The sequence below is a fragment of the Staurois parvus genome, unplaced genomic scaffold (genome assembly GCF_062004578.1).
Source record: "Staurois parvus isolate SC_StPar_1 unplaced genomic scaffold, SC_StPar_1.0 ptg000842l, whole genome shotgun sequence".
NCBI classification, from domain to species: Eukaryota; Metazoa; Chordata; class Amphibia; order Anura; family Ranidae; genus Staurois; species Staurois parvus.
This window is the reverse complement of record NW_028318638.1, coordinates 692,414-706,671: the sequence shown is the minus strand read 5'-3', so window position 1 is coordinate 706,671 and position 14,258 is coordinate 692,414. Positions and strand designations below refer to the sequence as shown.

At 43.4% G+C, this 14,258-nt stretch overlaps 1 protein-coding gene across 1 annotated transcript; it reads right to left on the bottom strand.

Moving 5' to 3' along the window:
* Window positions 1-7,613: 7,613 nt before the first annotated feature.
* Window positions 7,614-13,758, bottom strand: LOC149443620 (olfactory receptor 5V1-like). The gene is made up of 2 exons (XM_089655473.1): window positions 12,851-13,758; window positions 7,614-7,665 (listed from the first exon to the last, which is right to left on the bottom strand). The coding sequence occupies exons 1-2, from the start codon at window positions 13,756-13,758 to the stop codon at window positions 7,614-7,616; spliced, it is 960 nt and encodes a 319-aa protein (XP_089511599.1).
* Window positions 13,759-14,258: the final 500 nt, after the last annotated feature.

Below are 14,258 nucleotides of genomic sequence, written 5' to 3'. Positions count from 1 at the left end.
CCATATCATCAGAGGATACAATGAGTACATGCATGCTCCTCACCTGATGTACCAATATGGTGCACCTTTAGTAGGAGATGGTACTTTGCATCCAGTCTTTCTTTGGATATAATCTTCCTCCACTGTCTCCAGGCTGCCTGTGCTCTGCTTTGGTCGGGTTAAGCCTAGTACACACTATAGAAGAACGATCGTCCCATTTTATTTAATTATTATTTATTTCAGGTACTTATATAGCGCCGTCACTTTACACAGCACTTTACATATATATATTGTACATTCACATCAGTCCCTAATCCTCAAGGGGTGTACAATCTAAGGTCCCTAACTTACATACACATAATAGGGCCAATTTAGACAGGATCCAATTCACCTATCAGCATGTCTTTGGAGTGTGGGAGGAAACCGGAGTACATGAAGGAAACCCACACAGGCACAGGGAGAACATGCAAACTCCAGGCAGGTGGTGCCGTGGCTGGGATTTGAACCAACAACCCTAGAACTGCCAGGCGGACATGCAAACCATTTAGCCACTGTGCTGCCCATTTTCCACGAAGGTGTGTATCAGCAGCTGGCTACTAAGAAGCCTATCTTGCGCTGTTGAAGATATTGAATTTGGACTTATGGTCATTGATTTTGAAAGATTGTTGGGGGGTTATTTATCAAAACTGGAGAGTGCAAAATCTGATGAAGCTCTGCATAGAAACCAATCAGCTTCCAGGATTTTGTCAAAGCTTAACCTCTTGGCGCCGGACGAACGCAAAATGTGGCCTCCCGGCATCTGGGCCTAGACGCTGAGTGGCCGCACATTTGCGTTCTATTAAAAAAAAAATATGTTCTGAGAGCGCCAGCCCTGCGCGCTCCCAGCACACATGTCCGGTACTCATGGAAAGGTCTCGATCTCCTCTTTCAATCAGGACCTTTCCCGATCATGTGACCGCCGTGACATGCCGTCACGGCGGTCACATGACCCTAAACCCCGCCCCGCCTCCCGGCTTCTGAAATCCTTAAAGGGCCAAGAGGCGCCGGCGCCACGGGGTTAAAGTGGAGTTCCACTCACTCTGTAAAAAATAAAAGTCAGCAGCTACAAAAACATCACCTGTCCCACGATACCGCGTTGCCCCCGCCGCAGCCCGTTTCACCGGCCATCCTGTATTCCACGCGCTGGCATCTTCAGTGTGGGCCCCCAGCTGTGACAGTTTGCGGCTTCACAGCCGGGTAGCCGCTGCGCATGCGTGAGTAGTGCTTCACTTCCTGAATGGCCCCACCGTCTTCTGGGACTTGTCACGTGTCCCACAAGATTTTGGGAAGGGAGGGTAAGAGGACAACTTCCGTTTTCCGATCGCCTTGGCGATTGCAGCAGAAATGGGAGTGGGTACCTGTCAAATTCTGGTACCCACTCCCCAAAGGTGCCAATCCTTAATGGGGAGCGGGGGACCGACCTTTAAAGAGGAACTTCCCCTTTTGGGTGGAACTCCGGTTTAACGGAACAAACTGAAGTAAGAAGCTGGTTGGCCACCATGCACAGTTGCACCAGATTTTGCACTCTCCAATTTTAGCATGTCAACCCCTTGGAATATCTCAGGTTGACTTTCCTAGAGCTCCCCTACATTGGATTGTACCTTGTAGGTCACGGGTGTCAAACTGGCGGCCCTCCAGCTGTTGCCAAACTACAAGTCCCATGAGGCATTGCAAGGTTGGCAGTTACAAGCATGACTCCCAAAGGCAGAGGCCTCATGGGACTTGTAGTTTGGCAACAGCTGGCTGGAGGGCCACCAGTTTGACACCCCTGCTGTAGATTGCAGTTCTATTACAATATAGAACTTTTAGGGGTTGATCTACTAAATGCAATTAGACTGTGCACTTTGCAAAGTGCAGTTGCTCCAGAGCTTAGTAAATGAGCAGAAGCTCTGCTGACCTCCATCATCCAATCATGTGCAAGCAAAAATGAGTTTTTTTTTATTATCCTTGCACGTGATTGGGTGTTCTAGGCAAAGGGAAGCTTTATCTCATTTATTAAGCTCTGGAGCAACTGCACCTTGCAAAGTTCACAGTCTATTTACCTTTAATAAATCCACCCAGGGGCGGACTGACCATTTGGAAACTCGGGCACTGCCCGAGGGCCCGGGGTCAGTAGGGGGCCCCATGAGATGCCCCTGGTACCTTTTTCATAGGCTTTTTTGAGTTTGGGCAAGGACACAGGGGCCCCACGATCCCCTATTGCCCGGGGGCCCCATGAGTTGTCAGTCCACCCCTGAATCCATCTCTATGTGTATATGTGTTTACCCCTGTTCCAGTGACAACTTTCCAAGTAGAGAATTCCCCTAAACTTCCCAGAATCTCTCTTACATCCTGTTTCATTTCCAGAACAGGAAATGGAGAAAAATTTCACAAAACAAAATAAAAACTTTTTGAGCCATACATAAAGTTTTAAAATTCTTCATATTCTATTTAAAATACATAGAAAAATAATATTCTTTAAAAGTAAAACCATAAAAATATTACATTTTATCGCCCTTATTTCATACCAAAAAAAGAAATGCAGTTAGAAAGTTTTCATCTGTATTAGGGAAGTTATTTCAAGTCAGTATCTGAATTTTGCCATTGGCACAGGTGCTGTAATATGTTGGAGAATATTGATCAGCTTTGTTTATTTTGCTTTTTAAATCCTTATTTCTGAGAATATTGGAGCATTTTTCAATATTTATCAAATTTTGGAAACATTATAACATGAAAGTGAACGATGCATTTCGATGGGCACAGGGCAACTAGAAGCAAGAAGGATGCTCCCTTATAAAACATACAATCGGTCCCTCGGCTGTGATATGTTATTAGCTCCCCAGCTGAGCTGGTCCTCAGTGAATAATTAACATCTGTCTTCGCAGTTTGGCTTAGTGTTCCAAGAAATCTTTTTTCGGTCTAAACTTTATTTTTTTTTAATAATAATAGCTTATTATTCAATAATTTATTTTCTATCTTTGAGTTGTGAAACTCCAAGCAGAACTTCTGGTTTTGGCTAGAACAGGAAAAAAGGTGGGAGATAGTGGATTGTAAAGTGTTACTAAACTCGGGACCCGGCATTCACTATATCTGGTCTCTCCGGACCCTGCATTCACTATATCTGGTCTCCCCGGACCCTGCATTCACTATATCCGCTCTCCCCTGACCCTGCATTCACTATATCTGCTCTCCCCGGACCCCGCATTCACTATATCCGCTCTCCCCGGACCCTGCATTCACTATATCTGCTCTCCCCGGACCCTGCATTCACTATATCCGGTCTCCCCGGACCCTGCATTCACTATATCTACTCTCCCCGGACCCTGTATTCACTATATCTGGTCTCCCCGGACCCTGCATTCACTATATCCGCTCTCCCCGGACCCTGCATTCACTATATCCAGTCTCCCCAGACCCTGCATTCACTATATCTGCTCTCCCCGGACCCTGCATTCACTATATCTGCTCTCCCCGGACCCTGCATTCACTATATCCGATCTCCCTGGAACCTGCATTCACTATATCCGCTCTCCCCAGACCCTGCATTCACTATATCCGCTCTCCCCGGACCCTGCATTCACTATATCCGCTCTCCCCGGACCCTGCATTCACTATATCCGCTCTCCCCAGACCCTGCATTCACTATATCCGCTCTCCCCGGACCCTGCATTCACTATATCCGATCTCCCTGGAACCTGCATTCACTATATCCGATCTCCCTGGAACCTGCATTCACTATATCCGATCTCCCTGGAACCTGCATTCACTATATCCGGTCTCCCCGAACCCTGCATTCACTATATCCGGTCTCCCCGGACCCTGCATTCACTATATCCGCTCTCCCAGGACCCTGCATTCACTATATCCGCTCTCCCCGGACCCTGCATTCACTATATCCGCTCTCCCCGGACCCTGCATTCACTATATCCGCTCTCCCCAGACCCTGCATTCACTATATCCGCTCTCCCCGGACACTGCATTCACTATATCCGATCTCCCTGGAACCTGCATTCACTATATCTGGTCTCCCCGGACCCTGCATTCACTATATCCGGTCTCCCCGGACCCTGCATTCACTATATCCGCTCTCCCAGGACCCTGCATTCACTATATCCGCTCTCCCCGGACCCTGCATTCACTATATCTGGTCTCCCGGACCCTGCATTCACTATATCCGCTCTCCCCGGACCCTGCATTCACTATATCTGCTCTCCCCGAACCCTGCATTCACTATATCTGGTCTCCCCGGGACCCTGCATTCACTATATCTGCTCTCCCCGGACCCTGCATTCACTATATCCGGTCTCCCCGGACCCTGCATTCACTATATCTACTCTCCCCGGACCCTGTATTCACTATATCTGGTCTCCCCGGACCCTGCATTCACTATATCCGCTCTCCCCGGACCCTGCATTCACTATATCCGCTCTCCCCGGACCCTGCATTCACTATATCCAGTCTCCCCAGACCCTGCATTCACTATATCTGCTCTCCCTGGACCCTGCATTCACTATATCTGCTCTCCCCGGACCCTGCATTCACTATATCCGATCTCCCTGGAACCTGCATTCACTATATCCGCTCTCCCCAGACCCTGCATTCACTATATCCGCTCTCCCCGGACCCTGCATTCACTATATCCGCTCTCCCCGGACCCTGCATTCACTATATCCGCTCTCCCCGGACCCTGCATTCACTATATCCGCTCTCCCCAGACCCTGCATTCACTATATCCGCTCTCCCCGGACCCTGCATTCACTATATCCGATCTCCCTGGAACCTGCATTCACTATATCCGATCTCCCTGGAACCTGCATTCACTATATCTGGTCTCCCCGAACCCTGCATTCACTATATCCGGTCTCCCCGGACCCTGCATTCACTATATCCGCTCTCCCAGGACCCTGCATTCACTATATCCGCTCTCCCCGGACCCTGCATTCACTATATCCGCTCTCCCCGGACCCTGCATTCACTATATCCGCTCTCCCCAGACCCTGCATTCACTATATCCGCTCTCCCCGGACACTGCATTCACTATATCCGATCTCCCTGGAACCTGCATTCACTATATCTGGTCTCCCAGGACCCTGCATTCACTATATCTGGTCTCCCCGGACCCTGCATTCACTATATCTGCTCTCCCCGGACCCTGCATTCACTATATCTGGTCTCCCCGGGACCCTGCATTCACTATATCTGCTCTCCCCGGACCCTGCATTCACTATATCCGGTCTCCCCGGACCCTGCATTCACTATATCTACTCTCCCCGGACCCTGTATTCACTATATCTGGTCTCCCCGGACCCTGCATTCACTATATCCGCTCTCCCCGGACCCTGCATTCACTATATCCGCTCTCCCCGGACCCTGCATTCACTATATCCAGTCTCCCCAGACCCTGCATTCACTATATCTGCTCTCCCCGGACCCTGCATTCACTATATCTGCTCTCCCCGGACCCTGCATTCACTATATCCGATCTCCCTGGAACTTGCATTCACTATATCCGCTCTCCCCAGACCCTGCATTCACTATATCCGCTCTCCCCGGACCCTGCATTCACTATATCCGCTCTCCCCGGACCCTGCATTCACTATATCCGCTCTCCCCGGACCCTGCATTCACCATATCCGCTCTCCCCAGACCCTGCATTCACTATATCCGCTCTCCCCGGACCCTGCATTCACTATATCCGATCTCCCTGGAACCTGCATTCACTATATCCGATCTCCCTGGAACCTGCATTCACTATATCTGGTCTCCCCGAACCCTGCATTCACTATATCCGGTCTCCCCGGACCCTGCATTCACTATATCCGCTCTCCCAGGACCCTGCATTCACTATATCCGCTCTCCCCGGACCCTGCATTCACTATATCCGCTCTCCCCGGACCCTGCATTCACTATATCCGCTCTCCCCAGACCCTGCATTCACTATATCCGCTCTCCCCGGACACTGCATTCACTATATCCGATCTCCCTGGAACCTGCATTCACTATATCTGGTCTCCCCGGACCCTGCATTCACTATATCCGGTCTCCCCGGACCCTGCATTCACTATATTTGCTCTCCCAGGACCCTGCATTCACTATATCCGCTCTCCCCGGACCCTGCATTCACTATATCTGGTCTCCCGGACCCTGCATTCACTATATCCGCTCTCCCCGGACCCTGCATTCACTATATCTGGTCTCCCCTGACCCTGCATTCACTATATCTGCTCTCCCCGGACCCTGCATTCACTATATCTGGTCTCCCCTGACCCTGCATTCACTATATCTGCTCTCCCCGGACCCTGCATTCACTATATCCGGTCTCCCAGGACCCTGCATTCACTATATCCGGTCTCCCCGGACCCTGCATTCACTATATCTGCTCTCCCCGAACCCTGCATTCACTATATCTGCTCTCCCCGGACCCTGCATTCACTATATCTGCTCTCCCCGGACCCTGCATTCACTATATCTGGTCTCCCCGGATCCTGCATTCACTATATCTGGTCTCCCCGAACCCTGCATTCACTATATCTGGTCTCCCACAGTAGAACACAACATGGAAATACAATTATTTTAGTAAATAGAAACTGCTGAATACCTTTTCTTATCAGCAGTATATAGCAGTCTTGTGACTTCTATCAGTGTCCAGCACAGCACATGTTAAAGCTTGTGGGAGAAGTTTTCATTGTGCTCTAGGACACGGGTGTAAAACTGGCGGCCCTCCAGCTGTTGCCAAACTATCCTATGAGGCATTGCAAGATTGACAGTTACAAGCATGACTCCCAAAGGCAGAGGCATGATGAGACTTGTAGTTTCACAACAGCTGGAGGGCTGCCAGTTTGACACCCCCGTTCTAGGAGGATGCAGAACCCCTGATCTCTGTCTGGACAGTGTTGATTGGCCCTGTGCTGATCACATGCACTGTCCCAAGAAAGAAAAACCACACCAAACTCAGCATGTGCGGTGACTCCACATGGTATGTCTTATCAGGAAATAAGAGGGGGACACTGGAAGAAGGGGAGGATCAGAGAAGACAGGATCAAACAGCAACAGTGAGTATAACAAGCATGCTTTACTGCATCTACAGACTGATTGTACTGTTGTGGGTTTAGTGACACTTTAAGTTTATTGCTTGAACAAAATGCCACTTAAAATTGCAGATGTAAATATCCTAGGACCAGTGATCAGTTCAATACAATATAATACATAAACATTTCCCCGATACACTTAATAGCTAGTTAAAAAAAAAAAACTATTTTAACCTGTTCCCGCCCAGCCAATAGCAGAATGATGGCCAAGCGGAACTCTCGTCGATCCAGAGGGAAAGCTGAAATTTGGTCTGGGGATCCACATGGAAGAAAAATATATTAAAAAAATATTCTTCCCAAATATATTGACATATATTTGAAATACAAAAATTTGGACCGTATTTAATATATTTCAAAATATATACTGTTTGTTGAAATGCTTTTTTTATATATTGCAAAATATATAAAAAATATTATTAAAAATACATTTTCAATATACTGTATGTCTTTAAAAACACATTTAATCTACATTTTTGGAATGCACTTACAAATATATGTAAAAATATATGTTAAAATTACTTTTTTATATTAAAATAATCTGAAGAATATATTTAAAAAAAATATATTTTTAAAAATATTTGTCATATATTTTGTAATATATAAAAAAAAGCATTTCCACATACAGTATATGTTTGTATATGTATATACAGTGGCTTAAGGTTAGCACGTCTGCCATGCAGTAAATGGGTCATGGGTTCAATTCCCAACCATGGTGCCTCCTGCATGGAGTTTGCATGCTCTCACTGTGCTTGTGTGGATTTCCTCTGGGTACTCTGGTTTCCTCCTACACTCCAAAAACATGCTGGTAGGTTACTTGGCTCCTGTCTAAATTGTCCTAGTTTCATCCCTGGCCATGCAGGATCTCCAGCATGGTAGGGGTTGGGGAACAACCTGGAAACCTACCCTGTAAAATAATTGCTAAGATAATTCATGGAAAAAGTCATTTACGAGTGACAGTCCATGCAATCACCAAGGGTGGGATACAACTGAATGGATAAGAATAGACGAGCTCTATGGGGATGCTGACTTCATTTTCCAGCAGGACTTGGCACCTGCCCACACTGCCAAAAGCACCAAAACTTGGTTCAATGACCGTGGGATGACTGTGCTTGATTGGCCAGCAAATTCACCTGACCTGAACCCCATAGAGAATCTATGGGGCATTGCCAAGAGAAAGATGAGAGACATGAGACCGAACAATGCAGAAGAGCTGAAGGCCGCTATTGAAGCATCCTGGTCTTCCATAACACCTCAGCAGTGCCACAGGCTTATAGCTTCCATGCCACGCCGCATTGAGGCAGTAATTGCTGCAAAAGGGGTCCAAACCAAGTACTGAGTACATATGCATGCTTATACTTTTCAGAGGTCCGATATTGTTCTATGTACAATCCTTGTTTTATTGATTGCATGGAATATTCTCATTTTCTGAGATTGTGGATTTGGGGTTTTCATGAGCTGTAAGCCATAATCATCACAATGATGACAAATCACGGCTTGAACTATCTTGCTTTGCATGTAATGAGTCTATCTCATATATTAGTTTCACCTTTTAAGTTGCTACACTGAAATAAATGAACTTTTGCACGATATTCAAATTTTTTGAGTTTCACCTGTATGTTAAAAAAATCTAAAGAACATATTTTAAAAAATATATTTTTAAAAATATTTTTTTTTAAATATATTCTTCACATTTTTTTTAACATATGAAAAAGTTGTTTTAACATATATTTTTACACATATTTGTAAATGCATTCCAAAAATGTAAATTAAATGTATTTTTAAAGACATACAGTATATTTGAAAATGTATTTTTTAAAATATTTTGCATATATTTTGTAATAAAAATGCATTTAAACATACAGTATATATATATATATATATATATATATATAGAAATATATTGAATACGGCCAAAATTGTAGTATTTCAAATATATGTCAATATATTTGGGAAAAATTTTTTAAAATATATTTCAAATATATTTTTCTTCCATGTGGGCGCCACCACGTAACACGCGTCAAGAAGAAGGGTTGGCCGCACACCAAAGGAATGATGAATACGTACATATAGGTTATTGATCCATAGGACATCAAGAGCACCAGGACATGTGGGGAGAATATTTAAAAAATATATTTAAAAAATACTTTTCTTCCATGTGGGATATTACAGGAAGCCAAGAAAAAAAAATTCAAGCATTTAAACTTATTGTATTAGAAATGTATTTAATGATTTTTAACCGTTTCAATACCGTGCAATTTTACACCTTCCTGCCCAGGCCAGTTTTCAGGTTTCAGCGCTCTCACACTTTGAATGACAATTGCGCGGTCATACAACATTGTACCCAAACTAAAATTTGATCATTTTCTTCACACAACTAGAGCTTTCTTTTGGTGGTATTTAATCACCGCTGGGGTTTTTATTTTTTGCTAAATTAACAAAAAAAGACCAAAAATTTTGAAAAAAAAACACATTTTTCTTTGTTTCTGTTATAAAAGTTTACAAATAAATAATTGTTCTTCATAAATTTAGGCCGAGATGTATTCTGCTACATGTCTTTGGTGAAAATAACCCAAATTAGGATGTATTTTTTAGTTTGTAGGAAAGTTATAGAGTTCACAAACTATGGTATAGATCTGAATATTGATCAATCCTGAAGTACTGACGGCAATCTAATTTCTTGAGGTCCAAGAATGTCAGAATAGTACAGATATCCCCCAAATGACCCCTTTTTGCAGAGTAGACAGTCCGACGTACTTCATAAGAGGCATGGCGAGTTTTTTGAAGTTGTATTTTTTTGTCATAATTTTTCGGAAAATGAAAAAATTAAAAAAATTATTTTCACTATTTTTTTTTTTACATACTGTCACCAGCACAGTACAGCGTCATCCTATAACTGGCATGGCGGTGAACAGCGACACTGACTGGTGACGGTATGAAAAAAAAAAATATATATATTTTTTTTTTATTTTTTTATTATATTTAATTTTTTATTACATTTTTTTTATTTTTTTTAAGATTTTTTTTCATATTTTACTATGACCAAAATAGTACAATGTTACCATAGTAACACTGTACTACTTTGGGGAAGTGATCAGTATTTTTTTTTTTTTTTTTTTTACACAATTTGCTTATAGCAAAGAATTACTTTGCTATAAGCAAGCATTTACCTGAATGAAATCGATTCATTCAGCTTTTTTTTTTTTTTTGTGCTTAGCTGTGATTTGGTCACAGCTAATCACATGACATGTGCATGTGATTAGCTGTGACCATTCACAGCTAGGCACTAGTATACAATGGATGGCATCATGAATGAAGCCATCCATTGTATACAACTGTCATGTGACCTGCTGTGATTGGTCACAGCAGGTCACATGGTACCGGCAACGGGAGCCGGTACTCGGATCTGTCATGTGTCCGAGGTGCACGGGCGGTAACAGATCGCACTGCTGCGTCGCTCTGCAACCACGCAAACCGCGCATGTGCGGGAGCACGCCAAATGGCATGCACCCGGAAAGCTGCAGCGCTTTTCAAGCCGCTAAACGGCCATTGGCCGGGCGGCTAATGGTTAATGTGTATGTCATGCCAAAAAATTTTTTTTCTACATTTAGATAAAGTGAGGATTTGAACTCCTGTCCAATTTTAACTGCTATCCAGGGGCTCCGGTAGAGAGATTTACCCTCGCTCTCTTGTCAACTGATTAACCAGACGAGAAGTGAGGGAAAATCTGCAACAGGAGGAACTGAGACCCCAAAAGGAATCTGAAAGAGGTTCTAGCCTTTCCCTGTATTTGTTGCTGTTGCAGCATTCCCCTTATTTCCTGTCTGGCAAAAACAATGTCGGTAGGACAAAAAGGTAGAGGAAATCTCTCTAACGAAGCCCCAGATAGCAGGAAAACCTGAAAAGGGTTCTTCCTTTTTGCCACACTATCCAAAACTAAGAAAACAAAATTCTGGACATGCACTTTACATAATTGACCTACAATGGTATTTTTACTTCTGTTTTGGAATTCTTATTTAAAGTGAGTGTTCTGCACCCAGCAGGGGAATATATTATGCCTGTCCTGTCTGCAATATCAAATTTGACCACTAGGTGGAGCCATTAATACGTTTACTGTTTTACAGAAACTAGAGACTGTTTAAATAAGAGTTAAGAGTTAATAAAAATTCCCATAATTCCGAGAAAAGGAAAGAGATGCATCTTGGGAACTCAAACTCAATCTAGAAACTGGGAGAGAAAGAGCCAGCTATCAGAGCACATTTTAGACTAAAACTGGCATCCCTTAGCATCGCTGGTGAGAATCACTTATTGCCATCTATAGCCTCACTGTTCATTGTTTTTTCTGTACATTCTTTCATTGTATGTATTTCTTAACTGTTTTTTTTTTGTTTCACCCACACCTTCCTAGGGTGACTAGAAGAAGTTTGGAGGGTCAGTATGGGAGCCAGATTTCAAACCTGTTAGCAAGAAGGTTAGTAGTGGTAGTCCTTGAATTCCAAGTCCAAGTATTACTTTGCGTACTTTGTGTATATTGTGAACCTATATTGTATAATACAGACTCTAGAAGTACTTTTACCCTTAACCACATCAAGTCCGGACACTTTCACCCCCTTCCTGTCCAGGCCAATTTTCAGCTTTTGGCGCTATCACACTTTGAATAACAATTGCGCAGTCATGCAACACTACCGATATGAATTTTTTAGCACTTTTTTGAGACATAAAACTTTACTTTGGTGGTATTTATTCCCACTGGGATTTTTATTTTTTTTTGCTAAATAAATGAAAAAGTTCACAAATTTTTAAAAATAGTGTTTTTCTTATAAAATCTTGCAAATAAATAATCTTTCTTCATAAATCCTAGCCAAAATTTATTCAGTTATCTTTTTAGGAAAAAAAAATAATAACCCAAATTAGTTTATAACCAAAATTATAATGTTTTTTTTTTACATAATAATAATTATTATTATTATTTTTTTTAACATACCATCACTGTAGCAGTACCATGGTGACACTGTACTACTTCTGGGGGGGTGATGAAGATTTTTATTTTTTTTTACGCTGATTGCTTTTACACCCATAAAGGCTGTAAAAGCAATAATTTCTCCTCCTCTCTGGCTGCATTCTTGCAGCCATTGAGAAATACTGTGTGAGCTGTCATTGGTCACAGCTTGCCACATGGTACAAGGCTGTACCATGTGACCTCTGTGATCATTCACAGATTTCACAAGCAGTAAGCAATAATGTCAGAAGCAGGGGTGGACTGACCATTGGGAAACTCGGGCACTGCCCGAGGGCCCGGGGTCAGTAGGGGGCCCCATGAGATGCCCCTGGTACCTTTTTCATAGGCTTTTTTGAGTTTGGGCAAGGACACAGGGGCCCCATGATCCCCTGTTGCCCGGGGACGCCATGAGTTGTCAGTCCGTCCCTGGTCAGAAGTGACATCTTGCTTACTACTCTTCATGTGATCACCGATTGGCCAATCAGTGATCACATGATCGGGACCTCACACAGAGGTCCCGTATAACGATCGGTGTTCATGGTGCCGGACACAGTGGGCACTGGATCGTAGTGCTGCGCGCCCACATGGAGCACGCACAAGAAGGGAAGCGGGGATGTTTATAAATAGCCACCCGCTCCTGCACGTCTCCCGTCCATCCGTTTAGGTACATGGGCCGGACGGGAAGTGGTTAATGATCACTTGTGCAATTATGTCATGAAATGCAAATCAACATTTTGTTTTACAGAATATTTTATTTCTTATGCGTATTCTTTTAACTGTGTTTTTGACGTCCTTATTCCTCATACTGTAGGCCATGGGGTTCAACATTGGTGACACTACCGTGTAGAGAATGGACAGAGTTCTGTCTAGTTCAGGAGAATAAGTAGAGCGGGGTCTCAGATACATAAGAAGAATTGTCCCATAGTAGAGAACCACCACAGTCAGGTGGGAACCACACGTGGAGAAAGCTTTATGTCTTCCTTGTGAGGATCTGATCTTCAGGATGGTGGAAATTATGTGGACATATGAGAAGAGAGTCAAGTAGAAAGAAAACATGCCAAGAGTTCCTGCGGAGATGTACATGCCCATCTCATTAAAAAAAGTGTCTCGGCAGGACATTCGAAGAAAAGGTGGTACCTCACAGAAGAAGTGGTTGACATGGTGGGACTTGCAGAAGGGCAGCTGAAAGGTGAGGGCAACATGGATGGCAGAGTTTAGGAAGCAAATACTCCATGACCCTACAACTAAACTGGCACACAACATTTTATTCATGATGGTGTTGTAGTGCAAAGGTCTGCAGATGGCAGCAAACCTGTCGTACGCCATGACGGCTAAAATAACACACTCTGTTCCTCCTAAACCCAAATGAAAAAACATTTGCATTGCACATCCCAACAAGGAGATGCTTCTGTCCTTGACCAGAGTGTTTACGAGAATTTTGGGAACAATAGTGGATGAGAAACCAATGTCGATAAAGGAGAGGTTGCTTAGGAAAAAGTACATTGGGGTCTGTAGCTTTTGGTTGATCCTCACCACGGTGATCAGTAGAAGGTTTCCCGACAATGTGATTATGTACATCACAGAAAACAAAAGGACACAGATTACCTGGAGAGATGGAATGTTAGATAGGCCAAGGAGGATGAACCTTCCTGGAGATGTTTGGTTGAATCCCTCCATAACATTCTAAGTGAAGAAAGAGATTAACAAATCAAATGCATCTGTATTGCTGTTCTTCAAAGGGTCAATCCTCTCAAAAGTGATATTTTGGTTACCAATGGAGCTTGGTGGGTTTCATGGGCCTCTGGTTTCTTATATGTCTTTAAAACTGTACCAGTGAGATCTCTCTGCCGTAGTTTCCAACTCTGGTCATGTGCAATTTGGATTTTAAGGTTTTCCTGCCCACCACTAATCAATTAGTCCATCAAGTTTGCCTTTTTTTTAAAGCTTTTAGTTGGAGTATAGACCTACGGTATGTTTATTTCAAGTACATTTAAATTAATTTACTGTTTATTGACTCACCACCTCTGCTAGAAGCATTAACTCCTCTTTCAAGAAAATACTTTCTACAGTTAGTTTCAAATTGTTTCATCTTCTTGATCTCAACTACATACTAAAATACTTCCCGCCTAAAACTTATGGCATAATGTCAACAACTTGCTCAACAATTTTTAGTATCC